The sequence below is a fragment of the Corvus moneduloides genome, chromosome 3 (assembly GCF_009650955.1).
Source record: "Corvus moneduloides isolate bCorMon1 chromosome 3, bCorMon1.pri, whole genome shotgun sequence".
Taxonomy (NCBI): domain Eukaryota; kingdom Metazoa; phylum Chordata; class Aves; order Passeriformes; family Corvidae; genus Corvus; species Corvus moneduloides.
In genome coordinates this window covers 94,330,572-94,352,182 of record NC_045478.1, presented here as the reverse complement: position 1 = coordinate 94,352,182, position 21,611 = coordinate 94,330,572, and the positions used below count along the sequence as shown (strand labels likewise).

General features: G+C 37.2%; 1 protein-coding gene across 2 annotated transcripts in view; it reads left to right on the top strand.

The window, feature by feature from the left end:
* Positions 1-21,611, top strand: part of PRKCE (protein kinase C epsilon) — a 292,509-nt gene that overhangs the window by 175,092 nt on the left and 95,806 nt on the right. For both annotated transcript variants that reach the window (XM_032102808.1, XM_032102809.1), the window contains exons 3-10: positions 8,479-8,638; positions 9,786-9,820; positions 11,233-11,318; positions 13,016-13,148; positions 15,940-16,082; positions 17,267-17,363; positions 18,841-19,055; positions 20,298-20,471. In XM_032102808.1, coding sequence (XP_031958699.1) covers positions 8,479-8,638; positions 9,786-9,820; positions 11,233-11,318; positions 13,016-13,148; positions 15,940-16,082; positions 17,267-17,363; positions 18,841-19,055; positions 20,298-20,471 — 1,043 coding nt within the window. The remainder of the gene's footprint in view (positions 1-8,478; positions 8,639-9,785; positions 9,821-11,232; positions 11,319-13,015; positions 13,149-15,939; positions 16,083-17,266; positions 17,364-18,840; positions 19,056-20,297; positions 20,472-21,611) is intronic.

Genomic DNA, 21,611 nt, shown 5'->3' with positions numbered 1-21,611 from the left:
TACTTCCATAGCCTGGAGCTCTGTTAAAATAAGCATGGCTCTGTACCACTGTGGAAGTTCACCTCCCACAGCAGCCCTGACTGTGATGGTTTGTCTCATCCTCCTTCTTTCACTGAAGACAAAGCACAGCCAGTATGAGGGTGTGTCACCAGAGCACTGACCACCACCACTGCCACCACAAGGGGCTGGGTGTGCTCCGAGGAGCACGGTGCAATCAATTTGTAGGACATGTTTGTAGACTTGCAGCAGTAGCAGTAGAATCTTTTAAAAAAGCAGTAAGTAGATTCTTTTTAAAAAAGCAGTAGAGAATAGCTTTTCTGATCAATATAATAATCTGATCAGTTACAATAATCTTATAATAATAATAATCTAATGTGTTATAATATAGATGTAGTTTCTTCAGTTAGAAGATTGTGTATTTTTTTAGCTCTAGTAAGTAGTTGACTTAATATGAGATATTTCATCTTGTTAGTCTGTCAGGGCTTAACACTAACAGTGCTAACACCAGGCTGCTAATACTGCTCATTACTAACACTGTAACATGATCTGACTCTTACTGACGCAAACTAATTTAATTTTCTGCCTGCAAGTTTATCAAGTCAAGTTATGGCACCAAAAAAGTTACACATTTTGTAAATTATTACTTTGCTAGTTAGGACATGAATAGACACATTAAATTTCATGGAGTAAGCTTTTTCTCCTGAATAACAGCTTTAGTATTTGCCATATGTAGAATGCATTTCCACTTCTCTAATTTCAATTGCAGATTTATTGACATAAGGGCATTGTGTTTAGAGTGAGGCTGTTTGTTCCTCCTGAAAAATAACACTGAAAGTCTGAAATAACCTTAGTTAGCATTGGTTTTTTGGTTTTTGACTCTGTTGTCTGTGACATCTCCTTTCCAACTGAAAAAGCACTGAAGTGTGGCTTTTGCAAAAAGGTTTGAAAGTGGAAACATTATTTTAAAAACCTTGAGATGTGAAATTCACTTCTCAGAAAACCTGCCATATAGCAATAAATTCCCTGTGGTATTTCTAGTGATGTAACTTCTTTTGTCAAATAAATTGTAATATGTAAATTGTAGTTACAAGTTGATTGTTTCAGGAATAGCATTTTTCTTAAAATCATTAATAAAGATATTGAGAGGAAGTAGGAGGAATCTGTCACTAATTTGCTTCCTTTGTGGATCTGACAGCTGTTTAAGTACAGAAATTGCTATATCCACCCTCGAAAATGAGGTCAGTACCCCATCATCTGTGTGAGCTTTCAGGGATCTAAAAAATGGAGCACATATTCATATCTACCCTCTACCAGTGGTCCAGTTCCTATAAAACAGAATTCTGTTTGCTAAATACTAGATTTATTGAACCATGCTGTATGATCACTGAAGATGACCATATGTAATTCCATGTTGTTAATACTTTAAGCTTCTGTAAATTGTCACTAATTCTTTCTTAGGAAAAGTCTCAGAGTCATTAGAAGGAAAATTTTGTCTGAGCAGGTATGGAAACAAATCCCTCCTCACCTCAGCCTCTGCTGTAGCCGAGTGGATCAGCTGCAGCTGGGGCAGCAGTGTGGGTTCACCCAGTCTCTTCAGGTCCCACACTCCTGGTTTTGAGCACTTGGTCCAGATTATTGCCCGTCAGCAAGGTTGGGACACTTCTGAAAACTAAATTGGACTTCTCCGTGTGCTGAAATTGCAACTGGACCATCAGTATCAATGAGACTCTTTAGTACTTCTGGACATTAGGTCCTCCTTTATTAAGTGTATTGAATGTGAAAGCATTTCTGTTTGAAAGGATGTGGGGAGTTGCTCTTGTCCCTTCAGCTTTTAGTGAGTTTATGAATGTGTCCCTGATAATAATTAAGTATGTAGAAAAAGTTTGAATCATGTGTAAATAATCATTGGATAGCTTTATAGTACTATTGGTGTTTTGGTTTGGGCTCTTTTTTTAGGAAAAAGAAAGTAATAGAAGCCCTCAAACAAAAATATGTGTCTGTCACAATCCAAATGAACTCCATCTGTGTGCATATCAAGGGAAATTTTAAAATACTTACAGGTAGAATCTCTCTTTTAGAGAAGAATTTAAGCATTTATAGGTAAGCACGTGTTTGAAGGCAAGTACAGTTGAGCCTCATCCGATGCTGCAAAGCCACCCACCATATTTGGGCTTGATATACTTTAAAATGCAGTTTATTCTTCAGTGCGTTTAGTAAATAGCTGGTGTGAGCAGACATGTCTTGACACATATCTCTTTTAAAACTCACCCATTTTGTGAGCATTTTTTCACTTCTTTAGTAGCACTCAGCATCTTTGGTTTTGTTAACATACAGTGTTATTGAAGGATCTGATTATTCTTCTATTAAACAAGAAATTTCCTGTCTCCTAAATAAAGCAGATTTGAGATACAGTAAGCAAAACCTGTATGCTTGTTCCTTGTTTAAGAAATGGTCTGGAAACATTTCTAGAAAAAGATGTAGAAAAATTTCATGCTCTTTCTATGACTGTGGTAAACTATCTACTTAATTTCTGTGCTCATCAGTAACAGCTTTATGAAATTGTATTGAAGCATTTACCTTACTATTTTTTTCTCCAAAAGGTACGAAATTAGTTTGTTGCACGTGTTACTACTAAGCAAGGCTTTTTCAGAAGAAAGGATAGAGAAATGCAAATATATGCAAATATATTGCTTTTTGTTGTTGATAGTTTTTCGTTGGGGTTTTTTTTCCATTTAAGATAGATTAAAGTCTTAAAGGCAAAATCCTGTAATGATTTCTGCCTGGAGAAATCTTGATGACAGTATATATGCTTCTACTGTACAGCCCAAAATAGAGTTTGGGAATAATCCTTTGAGACCTAGTTTTGATGCATGATGATCTGGTTACACTCCATCCTGAATCCTGAGAAGTCCTTCTCACTTTACAACATATTTTTAGACAAATTCCCTCTCCTGCTTCAATCAATATCCTTCCTCTGTCTAGACATTATAAAGTGCTAAAACAAAAGCTCTAATTCAGTACATGCACACTGATTAAAGTGGTCAGGCTTAAGTATGATACAAAAGCTGTTAGTTTTCGTCTTCGGCAAAAAACCATCAGTACAACCATTGTTCCTTTGCATTTGTTGTTCAGTTAGGGTCAGTTGTAATTATTAAAGGTTGATGTTAAACCAGCTGGTTTTTCTGGATGCTGCTTGTAAATTATGGATGACAACAATGTGGCACCCAGGAGATGCCCAGGGTGAAATGCCCCTTGTGCCAGAAGTGCCAGGAGGGATCAGTGTTCTCTTGCAAGGGGTTACCTGGCAGCTCCACCAGTTGCAGAAAGGGTTACTGTACATGGCCCACACTTTGGCTTTGGTGGGGCAGAAGCCATTTAACTAAAGCTTCATTTTTTTTTTTTTCTTCCCCAAACACTGATAGTGTGGTAACAATCACCTCCAGGTTAAGGGAAGGGCTCAGTATGTTCCTATTTAGAAGTCACCATCCTCAGCAATAAAAGATGCTGGATGACCCTCTACTGTGTGTCTTTTTTGGCCTTATTTTTTGCATTTTTTTGGTCATTGTCAGAATTCTGTAAGTACTCAGAACACCAAAGATAAAAAATGGAAAATGCTACGCAGGATAATCCTGTTGCACTTAGTGCTCCACATTGAGCCCTTCTCATTTGTGCTGAAACTGTTTTAGTATGAAACAAGACCTGACATGGTTGAGCCTTTGTTATTTGGTGTACAGGTCTTATTGCTCCAGTCTTGCTTCCTCTGCAGGTTGCTGAGCATTATGCATCGCTTTCTTTTAAATTTTAAGTAATAACTTTTAAGTTGTGATTTACAATTCATGCTTAATGGATACTACACAATGAACAGCATGTAGTTCCAGACAGCTCATTTAAGCCTCCATTTTGCAGGTATTTATGAATTTTGTGCAATTTTTCATGCCAGATACTTCTGACTTTTATAACACTTCCCTTAGAGCTTGGAGTTAAGCCTGCAAGTCTTTTGAGTCTTTAAAATTGTAGGCATTATGTATGTCTGTACATATGAGTATATAAAAGCAATTACATGCTATTGGTTTTCAAATAACTCAGAGTTACTCTTGGCTGCAGTGAACAGGAGTAGTGGCATTACTGGGTATGGTTTTGAAACAAAATTAGTTCTAAATTTGCCAGTTCTCAAGTACCATCATATAAAGCCTAAATTCAATGTGCTCCATTGACAGTATTCTCCATGAACACTTGGAAATTATCATCATTTCTTACTCTATCTTTTGAAAATTAAAATTAAAGAAATGCATTTAAAAAGGATAAACTGAATAGTACAGAAGACAGAAGGACTCAAAAGCGAAACAGGGAACAGAATGTACATTACATAAAGAAACAGCCTTTACTGAGGAAATGATAACCCTCTGTGACTATTCAGTAGACATACCGTGAGAAGAAGTGGTTTATATCGAAACTTGCTAATATTCTTACTATGAAAAATTCACTTAATTTTAAGTCCTCTGCTAAGAATAGAAATGCCATGCACAGTGTGCAGTATTCTGTAAGACTTTCAAAAATGTATTTAAGAGGCCAATTTTGTTTGGGATGCTAGTATTTTCAACAGAATGCATTGCAAACACCAGTTGTCTGTATCACACTCATGCTGGGCGTCTTCCCAAGTACTCCCTGCTTTCTGATAGCATTTTCTAATCTTTGCTTTCCTGCTTGTAAACAATGAGAGATGTTTGGGGAGAGCAGTGTAGCCCCCTTCTGAAGTAGGTGTCATCAGACAGATAAAGTTACATCTCTAGTGTGCCTGTTCAGTATAAGATAGATTTTAATTTGAATACAGACTACTCTTAGTTCTGCCAGAAATGTGGTTCACAACCCTGGGTATGAGCCAGAACAGATGTGATTATCTGCTTCTGAGTCACCTGGGACAGTTCCTGCCTGATTTTGTGCCTGTGGCCCAAAACAGCAGTGTGAATCATAGGATTGTTAAGGTTGGAAAAGACCTTTGAGATCATCAAGTCCACCTGTTAACCCAACACCTCCATGTTCAGCACTAAACCATGTACTTAAGTGCCAAATGCACATGTTTTTTGAACACTTCCAGGAATGGTGACTCCACCACATCCTGGGCTGCCTATTCCAATGCCTGACCACCTTTTCAGTAAAACATTTTTCCTAAAATGCAGTCTTGTGCAAGATGTGGCAGTGTTTTGCTTGGGGTCTGCAGAAAAGCACTGCTTATATGTTTATGTAGGGTCACAGTGAATAAACTGACTGAACTTAATGTTAGCTGGGTGTTAAGCTGATGGGTGAGCTAATTTCTCTTGTGACTTCATCTGCTGTGATGAAAGGCTGATGTCCAGTCATCCAGTGGTCAGTCATGCGCTGTAATGTCAGATGCTTGTTTAGCCTGGAGAAAAGGAGCCCTAGAGGAGACCTTTCTGCTCTCTAAAACTACCTGAAAGGAGGGTGTAGTGATGTGGGAGTTGGTCTCTTCTCCCAAATAACAAGTGATAGAACAAGAGGAAATGCTATCAAGTTGTACCAGGGAGGTCTAGACTGGAAAAATTTCTTAACGAATTGTGTAGTCATGCATCAGAACAGGCTGCCTGGGGAAGTCACCATCCTTGGAGGTATTTAAAAGACATGTAGATGTGGCACTTAGGGACATGGTTTAGTGGTGGCCTTGGCAGTGCTGGGCTAATGGTTAGGCCAAGGGATCTTAAAGGTCTTTTCCAATCATAACGATTCCATGACTCTATGATTCTATGCTGCTCCGAGCCCTCTAAACGAGTTCTGCTGCTGACTGACTGGGTGGGGATTCTACACAGGCTGTAATGAGAGGTGAAGTGGAAGCAGTCACTGCTCTTGAACGTGCAGTTCATCCATGCATTTTGACTCTAAAGCAGGGCATGGGGCATGGATTTGGCCAAGTGCCAGTCTTTGGTGACAAAAGGAGAATAGCAGACTGGCAGCAGAGACTGTTTGGCGGTAACTGGCTAATGGACCTCCAGCATTATCCAAGATAAACCAAGAAAATGACATTTTCTTGAGTTGTTAGAGTATCCTTCTCACACACAGTGATGCTATTTGTGTGGAAGTGATTTTGATAATCGAGGCCTGCCATTTAATCTGATAATTTCAGATGTATTGCTTGTATCTGTTTTCAAGTCAGTGCATTTCTGAAAAAGATACTGTTTCATTGTTTTATTTAAACTGTAAGTATTAGAAGGGAAAAATGGAATTTCATTAAAGTATTAAATATAGAACTAAAAGTAATGCAGTGAAAGTAGTTTTAAGACTTTGTTGGTAAAAACAAAACTAACAAACAGAAAAAACCCCGTGTCATGATACTGCATTTATGTAGCCAAAACAAGAGGAGGATTTTACATGCTCTGTAAAATTACAGGTGCTTTATCTGTGAAGAATTGCACTTAAGATGAAATAATGAGAAAAACAGTATTGTAGACTGAATATCCTATCAAATGTGTATTGTGCACTGTCAGAACATCTTGTTCGTTTCATGTAAGCAGATAACTTTCTGGGAAACCTTTCCAGAAGAGTTGGATTTTAACTTTCTCACATACAGGCTGTGCATACTGCAGCAAAGCCTACAATCTGGATGATAACCAAAAGAACAGGTCTGTGCTAATATAGAATTATTTCCTGTAATAGCTTTTAAAAGATTTTCTGCTGCTTTGTTAAGTTAGTTAATCATTCAAGAAGCTGGAAAAATGGATCTTTGCTTGGATTTCCAACTACTTGTTACATATGCTTTGTGGAAGACAGACTTTCTCTTAAGGCTGTTACATTTATTAGACATTAGAGTTTTGGTTAATACCTAAAAATAAACAGAATTGACAACATAAAAATAAGCATAATTGGTAACTATCTGCTATTTCTTATCTCTCTATTGAAAGGCGTCCTACAACCATTGCTTTTTGGTTGTTCTTCAGCATAAATAAAAGGGGTAGCTTTGTGTATGAGTCAGTGGTTATTTACTGAGACCTCACTTTAAAATAGAAAAGTAGTGCCACTCTGGCCATCCCACAGATGTGTCATCTTAGGATGAAAACCCGCTCTGAGTATGAAGTTTTTGTGAGACATTAATGTGTATGGAACTTAGGCTCTTTTGCACATAAATTTGCTGGTGTCATGGAGTTTAGCCCTTGCTCTGCAGTGAAAGACATTGATCTTGATTTGTTCATCTGTTCTCTGTTTTTTCCCAGGATGTCCATCCATTAGTTTAATTTAAGACAATTTAATAGAAATTCTTTAATCAATATCTTTTACAACTCTCAAAACCAGGATTTATTCCAATGTTTGTAAAAGAATTTGAGACCTTTATACATTGAGTGGTTCTCAGACTTTGAATTTTCTGTGTGTTATTATTAGGTACTGTACTGTTGCTTGGACAACTCAATCATGTACAGAAAAGCTTGCAGCAGACCAAAGTTGGTATTTTTAGGCCATTGTAATGATTCACAGTAGCTGAAATTCAAAGAACGACAAGTGTTAACTACAGACCAAAGTGTTATATGCACTGAAATACTGAGTGCTTAGATTCAGTTGGCAATGGATGACTGAATATGGTCCCCTCCAAGTCTTATATTCTAGTTTGCCAAGGCATGAGTGGCTCAGGGGATGTTTGTAAAATCTGTCTTTCATTAACAATTGTCAACTGTTCTTCATTGCTAATTAATCCTCAGCTTTTGCTTAATGCATACAGAACATTATATTAGTGATGTTAGTGATACTTTTCAATAAAAACCTTAAGAAAAAGACCAAATGTACTTTGAAGAATTTTTTCCAAATGTTTTCAGTCTGAGACATATCAACTTCATTTTATACTTCCTCTGCCATTAAATCTCATGTACAATTGGAACAGGAATTGGTTAAGAAGAACAACTTCCTTCCCTTGAACATTTTGCTGAGCATGTATTAGTATCAAATTGGGTTATTAGAGGCTGAAGTTCAGATCTTAATCAGGAATTCTACAAAGTAGTCAATTCTGGATGGAATTTTTTGTTCTTGATAATATGTAGTTGTACTCAGCTTTCTTGCACTTGTATCAGCACTTTCTGGGTGTACAGGGATCAGGGATTGTTGGGATCTTTTTTTCCCCTGAAGATCAAGTGAGGTGAAATTCTGAGCTGTTTGGAGAATCTAACTGTGTAATTACTGTTAAGAGGTTGTCAGTGTGCTTGATAAAGTGTAGAGGACTTAATTTCAACTTAGCGTGAATTCATAGATGAAGCTTTAGAGGAAATAGAAGTTCCTGTACTAGGCAATGAAAACCTTTGCCCTTTTGGTAATTGATGTTAAAAATGAATAAAAATTATCCAAAACTGAAGTAAGTTATTTTGCACTGCTGGGTAGAGAGGATTATTTTTATTTTTGGAGAGTATCTACCTATACTTTGCATTTGAGTTTGCTCATCCTTGTGTCTGTGACAGCCAGTGCTTATTGTTTTTCCCTGTGTTTCAGCACCCAAGGACAATGAAGAGCGTGTGTTCCGGGAACGGATGCGCCCCAGGAAGCGCCAGGGTGCCGTGCGGCGCAGGGTGCATCAGGTTAATGGACACAAGTTTATGGCCACCTACCTTAGACAACCAACATACTGTTCGCACTGCAGAGACTTTATATGGTATGGAGTAACTGTGGCTTTGCTTTCTTTGCTTCTTCGAACTGGGGAGTTAGCATACCTTCCTGTTCTGCTGAAGTGAAAATGGTATAGAGCAGTAGTTCTTTTCCTCTTTATTTTGACATTAAACTGTCACCAGTGTTGCAGATGATAATAGAAGCCTGTTAAACTCCCATCACTAATTTTAGAATTCGTTGTAGTTGTGGTTTCCTTTCAGCCACAAAGTTCCATATTTCCCCATCTAGTGCACGCTAAATTCCAGGTAGACAGCCAGTCTAGTATTATGTAAGTGCCTCAGTGTAGATTTAGACTTAATATTAGACCTTTACATTCTGTCAAGATGACAGAATTCTTTGTTACATGCTTAGAATCACCATCTTCCTTCTAAGAAATGCAAAGCTCCTGTGCGTCCTACTGAAGTTAATGGAATATGGGTATATTATACGTCTAACGATACTGAGGTTTTGGTGCTCAGTGTACAATGTCTTTATTACTACAGTGTACACCAAGAACTCCCTTTTAGAAATTGTTTACATTACTTTTGAGTATTTGCAATTTTCACATAGGGAGGAGTGATGGAGACATTCAGTTTTCAGTTGTTTTTCAGCAGCTCCTGATGTTTTCCAAAGTGACCTAGAGATACTGATTTACACATAAGATCTGATGTGATCCACAGTAAATATTCTTAGGAGTGTGCAATGAATCAGTCTTTCTTAATGTAAAATGATGTGAAATGTGCATGAACTCAACTGCTTTCCTCTAAAAAGTGCCTGGAGGTTAGGCTTTAGCTTGGCTAAGGTGATTTCAAGCAGTATTGACAAATGCAATCTTCTGTCTATTTAGAGGTCTGCTTGATGATGATTTACCACTTTGTCCCCTTTCCCTGTACCCTTTGGCTCTGTCTGTTTCACTATAGAAAATGTGTCTGTACTTCTGACTGCCTTCATGGTCTGTCATTCTTCCTGTTACCTCTTAGCAGCTGAAATGTTCCTACTTTGAACTGATCTCAGTCTAGGCATGCAATTGTCAGATGATTGCTTATGAGAAGCTTTTCTTTAAACATGTGCACGTCCAGGAAAGGAAGGGAAAAATGTTTTCATTTTTAAAAATATTTCCTCTTTGTTTTCTGAAGCACTTTATTATTTTTCAGGGGTGTAATAGGAAAACAGGGATACCAGTGTCAAGGTAAGAGAAATTCTACTTAAGGACAGTTTAAATATATTTATTATGTTATATAAGTAATAAGGTATTTTTGTCAGGCATTGTATATGTACGATGCTAAGAATTTAGCACATGATGATCAGAATAAGTTTGTTTCAACAAGTATACAATCTTTGCAACAAGTCGCAGTAATTTTTTTCAAAACTGTTGGTCTTAGGAGTCATATATGAAGCAGGAGCTCAGCTAACAGCCCTGAACATCAGATCCCAGATACCTCGTAATGTATATCCATCTAGGGAACCATATCTGCAGATGTTGGCGTCTTCATTTTTCAAGTCTTGCATTTTAAAATTGAGAGCTCTTTATTCTGCTTAAGATTCTATGTTTAAAAATTCCAGGTAATTGCAAAGACTGTAATTTAAATAGATGAGATAATTATAGAGGTCATCATTAGAGAAGGTTATAGCAAAGACTGCATAAGTGCTTCATTTTCATATCCCATTTTTTCAACTCAATATCTTGTACTCCTACTTTTTTATGCAATCACCTCTTGGGATGATGTGTTAGTACTTAGTACTCATCTAACAAGTAGAAACCATCAAGTTAGTGATGATTGCTAGTTACAAAAGACTTGATGAAATTTAATTGTAAATAAGTAAATGCCATTTTTTTTTCATAGAGCTCTGATGCTATAATAAGAATTACTGTATTAACACACTGGAGAGGTACCTCGACTTCTGATTTAGTTTTCTTTTTTCTTACAACAATGACCAAAACTGGAGGAAGTGAAATTCATTACTTCACTATGAGGGTTTTTACTTTGTTTAATGATCTTGAATTCTGTGGTATGATAGACCTAGTAATTGTTAATCTTATCTGTCACATCTGCAAATGTTATTCATTGATTAAATAATCAGGATGTATATTTGCAAGGCATTTTTGCCTCCTGAAACCTTTTACTGCTGTCAACTTATGATAATGTGTTACAGAAAGAATGTTTGACTTCTTTTTTTTTCTATTCTTTTGACTTTTACAATGAGTTATCTTTATGTCTGTTTTCCTGTGGAAGCTCTTTAGACAGGAATTGTTTTTGCTGTTGTGTCTCATGTAACATGGAGATCATGGACTTCATCAGATAAATAAATCACATATGTAAAAACCAAGAAAAATTGCAGTCAACATTTCAGAAAGTAATTTGTAGTTTCATAGATGAGATATTTGGCAGGTATGCTTTAGTTATCTCAAAATTATTTGGTCTTTTGAAAGTCCATTATCTTCTGCCTTTGTAAACCAGCTTATTTCATAGGACTCACCAAGTCACCACCAGTCACTTGCACACTTTAAAATTCCAGCAGTTCTAGTCTGCTGAGATCAGACTTCTGCTTTAAATTAATCTTTATGAAAACTCATTCTTTTATCTGTTTTTGTCTTTCTAGTTTGCACTTGTGTAGTTCACAAGAGATGCCATGAACTTATAATAACAAAGTGTGCTGGCTTAAAAAAACAGGAAACTCACGATGAGGTAAATGTTTATAAAATAATTTTTCTAGATAAAATTCTGTCTGATCTGTTCAAACTAGTATCATCCCCTCTGTTTAATCAATAGATGCTGCAGACTTTTTTGTGCCCTTCTGGTCATTTTGTGGTGTAGCATTTACTTTGGAATTCTAGATTGCCATCACAGTTTCATTTACATGGGAATTATCATACAGAAATTTAATTCTAATTTATGTACTTTCTATAACATCTGAGCTCAAAGTTTCAGAGAGATCTTTCCACTCCTTTTCATTTTTAACATTCTCTCTCCATTTCTGAGTTGCTACAAGCCTTGTCAGTTTAATTCAGAAGAAGCAGGCTGGGGTCCTTCATTCCCCTGGCTGCATTTTGTGCGGCTGAGCCATCAGCAGCTGATAGGAGAGCTGGGATGCTCGGGTGGGTATCTGGCACCAACATAAAAGACTGACCAGAATTTGCTTGCAAAGTCTCACCTCAACAAAGACTGCATCCAAACTGTCAAAATGTAGTTATGTTTTTCTAAATAGTTTTAGCTCTCAAGTATAAACAGTGAATGCTTTTTCTTACGCAGAAGTTTTTGGTTTGTGCTTCAACAGAAAAGCAAATCTGTGCTCCCCCTCCTGTTGTTTAGTGCCACAGCAAGGGCCTGCTGTCTTTCACCATAGGATTAGGTGAGGTGGCCTTTGGGTGATCACAATTCCTTGGCCACACAGAAAAACTACATTTCTTAATTTTATTTGTTAAAAACCTACATTCATGTGATTGAAAAAGCCTAGCTTTAAGTTACAAATTGGAGTTGTATGTAACAGGGCGGTTTTAACGTGTTCTTTCAGCTACAACTTGGGTTTGACTGAGGCACTAACTCATGATCTCATTTTTCCTATGCAATTCATTAGCATTTTCCTTACTGGAACCATTCTGTAATATCTGGTTCACAACCAGTATTTTACATCCAAAATATGATCATGTGCACACAATTGTGATAAAGGACTGTGTTGGGCTAGTGCTGGTTTTGTGTAGTACTCACAGGAAGACACAAAGTCTTGTGCAGGTTTATATTCCCAGGCTCCAGACTGGTGGAGACTTGCATGCTTCGCTGATATTCTCATTGTTTAGAAGGGGTACTAGATCACTGGACAAAAGCCAGCGGTAATAGTAAAGGGAAGGAAAAACATAAAAATAAATCTCCTGCAATGCAGTGACCATTATAAAAACTTACCAGTGACATCCTTTAATTAGTAAGTAATCATACCTTGGAATCCCTGAACACAACATGTTATCACTGTCATTATCATAATCCAAAGAAGAGTGGGATATGAAAAGGTAAAGGGTTTATGATATATTTCTTTTTTTTAGTCCTGTATTAGTTTGGCCTCCTGCTCCTAAAACAATTGGGAGTGACTTCCTTGCCTCCCACTTTAGAGATCTTTCCTGATAGCTGTGTATTTGTTGTTCCCAAAAGTACTAGGAAGTAGCCTTCAGTCTTTATCTCTTGGAAAACAGCAGCTCTTCCCCTCTTTTCCCCAGATCAAGTAGTGAAAAGAACTCTGGGGTTGGAGTACATCTGATGGCATGGTCATCTAAGCACAGACCTATTTCATCTCATTTGAATTCTGTGTGGTTTCAAAATGTAGCAGAGCCTCAGCATACACTGATTGCAAAGAAATTAATTAAAATGAAATATGCTGTGCTGTCCTTTTTCAGCAAGTGGGATCTCAGCGTTTCAGTGTCAACATGCCTCACAAGTTCAGCATTCACAATTACAAAGTGCCCACCTTCTGTGACCACTGTGGTTCATTGCTCTGGGGTCTTTTGAGACAAGGTTTACAATGCAAAGGTAAGGCACCACTTCAGAGCTTTTCTTTGTGAGTGACCTGTAGACTCGGAAAGACTTCAAGTTACTGTGTCTGCATGTACAGAAATGAATAGAAAATAAGTAGTGGACCAATGTAAGGATTTCCATCATGGTTAGAACATGGCCCTTTACTCTGTTGGCAACACCAGTCAGTAACAAATGCAGAGCTCAGACATGAAGAAACACATTTTGCACTCACTCCTGTGTAGGTTTATTGCCACACAGGATATTAGAAGTTAACAGAAAATGTGTAGCATGACAATTTACATCCCTTCAGTTTATATGCCTTTCGTGTTTTCAGGTTTGTTAAACTTTTTAAACATCATTATTCCAGCTACTTTTCCCTTTAAAAAAATTGCTATTATGTATTGGCTACAGTAGGTAGTACCAGTCCTGTGTGCCCATGTCCAGAATATGAGGTATTTTGATATCCAGCTAAATCATCCTTTGTAGGATGGTCTGCTTAGCCCCTCTATTCCAGAAAATAAAGGATTCATTATGTTCTGCCATGTAAGGACTATGTACTCTGTACAGAAACTGTGTGAGAAAATATGGCTGGAAGGTGCATTTCTGTCATTTTAGTTGTCAAAAGTGTTTGGTTCCATATCTCATTGTTTCAAGCAGATCTATATAATGGGTAAGGAAAGAGTACAAACAATTGCAAAGTAAAGTAATATTATAGAAATAGTTAATAAAATACTTCAATTAATGGGTGGAAGGAAATGATGTAATGACAGAAATGATTATCAGATTCTTAGGAAGTGGTGCCTAGTGGAATGATAAGCATTTCCATTTTGTTATAACTTATGAATGCATAGGTCCATCTTCATAAGTACAAAACTCATGTTATGTATGCCTCTCAATGGCAGAAACATGGAGTCCCACATATATGTATCAATATGCTATCTATGAAATGCATCCTTTGCAGTATTTAAGATGACACATAACTATAGGTGAAGGTCAGACCTAATGTTTCATGTCACAAGTTGCTGAGCAGCAAGGGAAAGAAGACATTTCCTTCACAGCAAAGTTATACACAGTGAGACTTCTGAAGTTTAAGCCTTCCCTTGTGATTCCAGCTAGTGAGCAGTGAGGAAATGTTAGGCTCTAAGTACTATTACTTTACAGCTATTGAAGATTTTGCTCAAATGCTGTCTAAATGTGGAGATGCGGTCAGTGAAGACTTTTCAATTAAACCTGGGCTTTTTTCTCTTTGAATTTTTTAACCAGAATTGTAGTGTCTCTCTACCTAATCTGGGCATATATGAGTTCCTTTTCATATTCTAACTCAAGTACCATACTTTTCATTTGCTCCTAATTGTTATTTCTCATACATATGCATTTACTGTGTAGCAGATGCATAGAAACAATAGTGCAGAGAGCCTGTGTTGCTTTCTACATGTTCATAAAATTATTGTCTATAAAAATGTAGTGTTCTCTACATGAAATCTAGAACTCACCTGAACTGAAAATGTCATTTTCTCTGTGCTTGGTTTTTTCTCTTTAACAAGTGCTGAATGACTCCCTTCTTCAGAGGTGTACTTCCTTGCCCAGCATGGTTGTTAACATCATGAGAAGTGTATAACAGAGATTTATTCTTCAGGGTTTTTTCACTGGTTATTCCTGTGCATCTTTTTACAAAATATGTGCATGAAGTTGGACTGTACAAAATTTGCCTGCTATTTCAAGCAGTTTGGTTCCTCAATGTCCTCTTCTATGGATCCTAGCTCAAACATTTTACTTGTGCTGAGGTTTTGTCACTGAATACACATTCATTGAAAATACCATGTTTAGCAATTTATTTTTGCTCTTCTTGTCAGCTGAAACATACTTAAAAAGGAAAGGCACCAGCTTTCTGAAGTGCATGGTTATGGCCAGACACAGCGCCTGAGTTTAGTCTCAGAGGCAAATGTGGTTTTTTATCTTAGGGGCTGTACAGTGAAAGTTCCATTGATAAAAAATATAATGAAATATAACTTTATACATGCATTTTTAAAATTTGCTTTTCTCTAAAAGGTAAAGAAGTGAGGGATTTGAATAATTGGATACTAATCTAGCATTTAATTACGCTTGCAGCTGTGCTCTCTTTATGCCTTGCTCCACCAGAGGGCACTGGAGTCTCAGATAAAATATGTCCTCTGCTCCTAACAAACCCTCACTCCTCGAGTTTTAAAGGAGCTGTGTTCTTGCCTCTGCCCCATAATCTGGAAGCAAAGTAACCTTTTTTTTTCTCCTCATAACAATATGATAGTTTCAGGAGATTTAGGGGAAAGAGCTTAGTAATTGGGTTGCCATCTAAATAAACTAGGTATTTACCCCTTAATTTTTATTAAAACTTAAAGTGCTGTCAGTTTAACAGCTGCCTACATTAGAAGTTAATCCACATCAGTAAAATGGAGTAAGAAGCAATAATACATAAGGATTTAATGTTGTGCTTTCTGTAGTGAAAATCCAAGCTCTGAAGGACTTTTCTTCTAATTCAAATTCTATTTAAGAGTTACAGTATCATCCGGTATTTTCATTTGTTCCTATGTCTGTTCTGGGTACTGTGTGAAAATACTATTCTACATTATGATATCAGAAGAATGATAATCAAATTAATAACTTTATACTAGCGTTGAAGTATACCTTTAAATCCAGCTAAGTATTTTCCTACTCAGAATGTATTTCTTTGAAAAAGTTATTGGTAGGTCAAATAAGATCTGATTTAGATAAAGCAAATGCTTGCCAAGATAGTATTTAGTTTCTGGTATTACTTTCTATTTCATTGCAGTTTGCAAGATGAATGTACATCGACGCTGTGAAACAAATGTGGCACCAAACTGTGGAGTGGATGCTAGAGGTATAGCTAAAGTTCTAGCAGATCTTGGAGTCACTCCAGATAAGATCACTAATAGTGGGCAGAGGAGGAAAAAGGTAATTTTACTATGGATTGTCACATTTAAAAAATGAAATTTGTATGACTTCATTATAACTTAATTAGTTGGGGTTCAATCCCACTCAAATGCCTTGCGCAATAATTTTTTTTTTTAAGTCAGCAGAGACCTAAGACTTTGAATTTTGTTTTATAAGTGTAAATAATCTATTCTGAACTTTGATATGAAATTAATTTTAACCTGGTACAACATTGCAGATCTCGAGTCTATAATTTCTGGAAGGATTTCTCCTTTTTAATTTTGAGGAAGCATATTTGACCCAGAGACAATGTCTGGCAACAGTTAAAAACATAAATGCCTGTTTCACTCAGAATTGGCATTGGATAATTGATTGATTGGCAGACAGCACTACTCCACAGTGTTATAAATGCTGATAAACAAGCAATGTGCTGGTTCTCATGAAGAGGAGCTGTTTGCCAGATGACATTTCTGGAGTTATCAGGCCTTTTATAGGAAGAACCAGGCTGTTCTAGAAATAAAAAGCACAGGTCATCCCAAATACATCCAAAGCTGATGGAGTTACCCCTGAGTGATGATATGTATCCTGGATGAGAATGGGCCCACACTTTGTATCTCTGTTTGCATGATTGTCACAACAGACCCATCGGGCTCACAGAAACAGGCAATTTTTGCCATAATTTCTTTAAGCATTGACAGTTGCTTCTGTTCATTTTCCTGCTTATTGCACACTGGGATCCCCTGTATGCTGTTTTAAAATGTTACAGAAATGTAGGAAACTCAAGAATGAATTAATAGATCTGACACTCCTGGGTAAAGGTGTTGTCATGTTGTTACTGCATGAGGTAGTTTGCAGTGCTTGCTGGTACATGTCATAGTTAAATGTATTTACTGGATAGATTTGAATACAGGCTCATGGTGGCTTCTCAAAACTTTCCCACTCACTGGATATGTATACTACATTTATTTCATCTTGAGGACCTGTTTTTCTTTCAGTTGCCTGCTTTTTCTCTCTTTATATTATGGATTCTATTTGATGTGATGCCATCTACTGTATGGCTGAGGTTCTGCCAGTGAGAATCCATAGGGGTAGAAGATCTTCACTTTCCTTCATACTTCTACTTATGAACTAAAGTTGTTGAATTAAATTTCCTCATGGCATAGGAAGATCTCAGAGCTGACTACCTCTTTTGGAATTGTTCTTAGCTAATTGCAGGTGCAGAGACTCAACCACCAGTTCCAGGGTGCGCATCATCAGAAGAAGATAGGTCAAAGTCAGCACCAACATCTCCATGTGATCAAGGTCAAACATATCTTTTTATTTCCTATCTAACATATTTCATTGCACATTTTCCTGGAGTAAAAAAATCTATGAGCACTAGCCTCTGTAGATACAAATCAACAAAGTAGTTACCACCAGAAATTGAAGCATTTTAAGTTATGAACTGTAAAATCTTTTTTAAAAAGGCCTGCTTCTCATTTAATTTAAATCTGTGAAATTAAGTGGCTTTTAAGGGGAAAATTATAAAGCAGTCATCTTAATATCTTAAGTTTACTACATGGATCCTTGTCAACAAAATATATTTATGGAAGAAGTTTACATATTCTATTGTAAGAGTGGAGAACATTTTAAATAGTAACACAGAACTTGAGAGAGGGCCTTCATTTACCTGAAAACCTGTCTGTTACTAAGTTTTTGAGATAAAATTGAGTCCTTGTAATTCCATGTTGAACATTTGTAATAATAAAAACTTCTATCCAGACAGGCTATGCTAGCATGTCCATGTGGTCTCTAGAGGCTTCTTAAAACCGTATTTCCTTTCAGGAGTTTCTTTTATGCATAGATTTGGACATAGGTATTTTAATCTTCACTGATATGACCTGATTTCATTGAGCTGAGCAGCTGATTGACAGAATTTGTATGTCAGCAGCACTTTTTGAGTCTGATCTAATTGTTTTTAAAAATCAGAAATCTGTGACCTTAAATTTGTCAACCTTTTGGTTTCACAGACACTGTTTTCATAAAATCATAATTTTTAAAATATCTGATGTTTTGTTTAAAATAAGAACAAAGAATTTGTCTAAATTCTCTCTTTAATTTGACCTTTGTAGCTGTCCAATAAAGTGGTTGTTTCCAAGGCCACCAGGCAGAAGTACCATGCAGGAGCTCGGGGCAGACCCTGAGGACTGTTAGTCACCAGGAGACTCTGTATTTAACACTGAGAAACCTTCAGAACCATTTAGCAGATCTACACAATTGCTGCTTGAAGCAGCAGTAGGAAATGGTCAAATACTTTATTGGCAGGCGTCTGATAACAGCTGGAGCTGAATAAGATGCTCCATTCATGTTGACTTCAAGGACTGGGATGCCCAACTATCCTTTTGAACTTTTGAAGACACAAAATACTAAAATACTTAAGCAGGAAGATGAGTAAGTGCGGCAGGAAGATAGGGATATTAAAAACAAAGTACTTCTGTGTGGTACAGGAACACCCAAAGTCACTAAAACAACTATTTGGCTACTATTCTGACTTATCTTTCAAGTTTTGGATATGTCATTTTCTTAGGTTCATTTTAAAAGGCCACCCTTCCTGTTAGAGCAGGGGTTTGGCTGATTACTGTAAGGTGGAGAAGCAGTTTGCTAAATATATATTCTTAACCACAGAATGCTCTTAAACACAGCTTTCAGAGATGATGAATGTCTCTTCCCACAGTGATACAGACTAACACAAACTGGTTTTCTGATGGGTTAAAGCTAACTTTTCCTCACCTTTCCACAGAAATCAAAGAGCTGGAAAACAACATTAGGAAAGCATTATCTTTTGACAATCGGGGAGAGGAACACAGAGCAACAGCTACAACGTCAACAGACAACCAGCTTAACAAACCTGGGGAGAATGGTGAAAATGGGGAGGTCAAACAGGCCCAGAGCAAGCGAATAGGTCTTGAGGAGTTCAACTTCATCAAAGTCTTAGGAAAAGGCAGCTTTGGCAAGGTGCGTAGCTTTTTTTTCCCTTCTTCTCTTCTTTTATTTTTTTTTTAAGCCAGTGTTCACTGTACTGATTTGGAAATGTTCATATTGACATTCAGAAAGTGCTTCCACCCCAGGGTTTTCTTTTACCCAACAGATCAAAAGTATCAGTCTCCTGATGAGCTGGCATTGTCTGTGCTTTAGCTCACTTCATTAACTAGGGTTGAGTCTTTTGGTCTTTTGAAACAAAATGTCAGTGTTTCATTATTTCGGGATATGGCCGATGAAGACACACATACAGTTACACATGAACTGTTCAACAAAATTGCTTGTGGTCAAGCAGGAAGAAACTGGTCAGGAATAATGCTGTGGGGTTAATTCACTTTCTTGATAATTCCCAGTTCAAGTCTACTTATTTCACAGAACATTGTGTGTACTTGTTTTTCCTCAGTGGGTGTGTTCAGCGCTGGAGGAAGCAGAACTGAAGCATTTCCACTCAGATATGACAGGGCTTAGACAGCTGCCCAAAACACCGTGTAAGCAGCAGGGCTGTAACTCACCAGATACCTTCCCACAGCAGGGAATTGGTGAGGGTGGAAGGGGCCTTGCTCTGTTTACAGGGCTTATAGATTTTCTTTCCACACTGTAGTGCACCGTGGAATCAAAGAGGTGGACTGAAATATGAATCTGTTTCAGAAGTACACTCTTCCTTCCTTGATATTACGGGAACTTCACATGCAGGGGAACAGGGCTGAAGCAGTTCTTTTGTGTCCTTGTTTCCTAATCCTTTTTCTGAAGATTATCCTGGCTCCAAGCCAGAACTGACCTTAAACAGAGTATAGGACCTGAACTTTAAACAATAGTGGTAGTTAAAATCAACAACTTGAAAGCAGCTGGAATGGTAACTTCAGATTGTATACAAAGTCCATCACACTCAAATCTCACTACCAGAAGTGGGAGATAAAAGTGGGAAATAAATTTCTGGTTTACATCAACTTCCTTCCTTGTTTAGTTTTTGAGACCTCACTAATAGGTACTCATTAAGATACTTAACTAACAAAAAGAATAGATACCTTCTGTTTCAAATTTAAAGAATACCAGAGGTATATGCTTCTAAAATTGGGGTACTTTTTATTTTATAAACTGCAGCTTGATTTAGGCAGGTATGTAACTATCTTTCTATTTTCAGTGCGGTCAAACTCGTATGAAACCCTGCATTTATGGCATTTGTTGTTCATATGTAAACAGAATTTTTCTTTGGTTTAGGTAATGTTAGCTGAGCTAAAAGGAAAAGATGAAGTATATGCAGTGAAAGTCTTGAAGAAAGATGTCATACTTCAAGATGATGATGTAGACTGTACAATGACAGAAAAGAGAATTCTGGCATTAGCACGGAAACATCCATACTTAACACAACTTTACTGCTGCTTCCAGACAAAGGTAAGCTACATGAGTCTTTTACTAGTTTCTGCCCAAGGAATAACATTCACTATTTCCAGACTAAAAGAAAACAACATAAGAAGTGAAGCAATATTTTGAAAATATTTCTGGTAAGTTTTTGGCATTTCAGTAGTATTGTACAGGAGTACTGGCTGCTGTTAAAAAGTGTAGCTACTATTACCGTGTAAGTACCAGGAGATGGCAGTAAACGAGTTAAAAAGTAAAAAAACCCCACATGCATCGAATACACAAAAATGGCACCTACTGAGGTGGATTGGCACCTACCGAGGTGCCATTTTCTGTGCTTCTTTGGTACATTAATAGCGTGTATCATTTATTGAATGAAGTACAAATGTTTTTAACATCCACTGTTGCAATACTTGTGTGTAGAGTTGCAGAAAAGCTGTGACTAAAAGATCATCTAGCAAAGTTGTCAGGAAAGATAAATAGCGCGGTGGGAAAGCCGTAGGAAAATGGCTAGTAGGATCAAGATTATAGTGGTTTGAATATGGAAACAGCAAACAAGTAATATGTTCATACAGTTCTTAAAATGGTGAAAATGTGCCAGCATTTTATATGCTTTGAAGCTGACACAAAGCAGTGGCCCAGGAAGGCGTGTATGTCTGTGAAGGGTGTTTCACATTCAGACTTTTATTATATGTGTGAACATGCTCTTAAAATGTTTTAACATATTATTTTAAAATTTGTGACTAGAATAAGCGTGTTATTTCAGATGAAAGAAGTGATTAAAATATTGTACTGGGGTGAGGTATAAACTCTGTGAACAGAAAGGGACCTTTAGTGCACTCCCTAGAGTGTAAATAAGTGTATCAGCAGCCTGATGTGAATCATGTGGCAGAACATTGGTAAAGATCAGTTCTACATACACTGAATTATGACAGAAGATTCTCCTGCTACTACTCTGATTTCCTGGAGATTCCTTTCCTTTTGTATTTTTCACCTGCTCTTCCCTGTTTTGTACCATGCTTTCTCCCTACCTCCCTGCTCTCCAAAGCTATTCATCAAAGATTCTTCTCTCTTCTCAGATCACAAACTGTAGTTTGTGGCTTTTCTTGAGCTCAGAGGAATTCATACTGAAGTGGTTTATAGTTACAAGTCATAGGCTAGTGTCTCTTATCA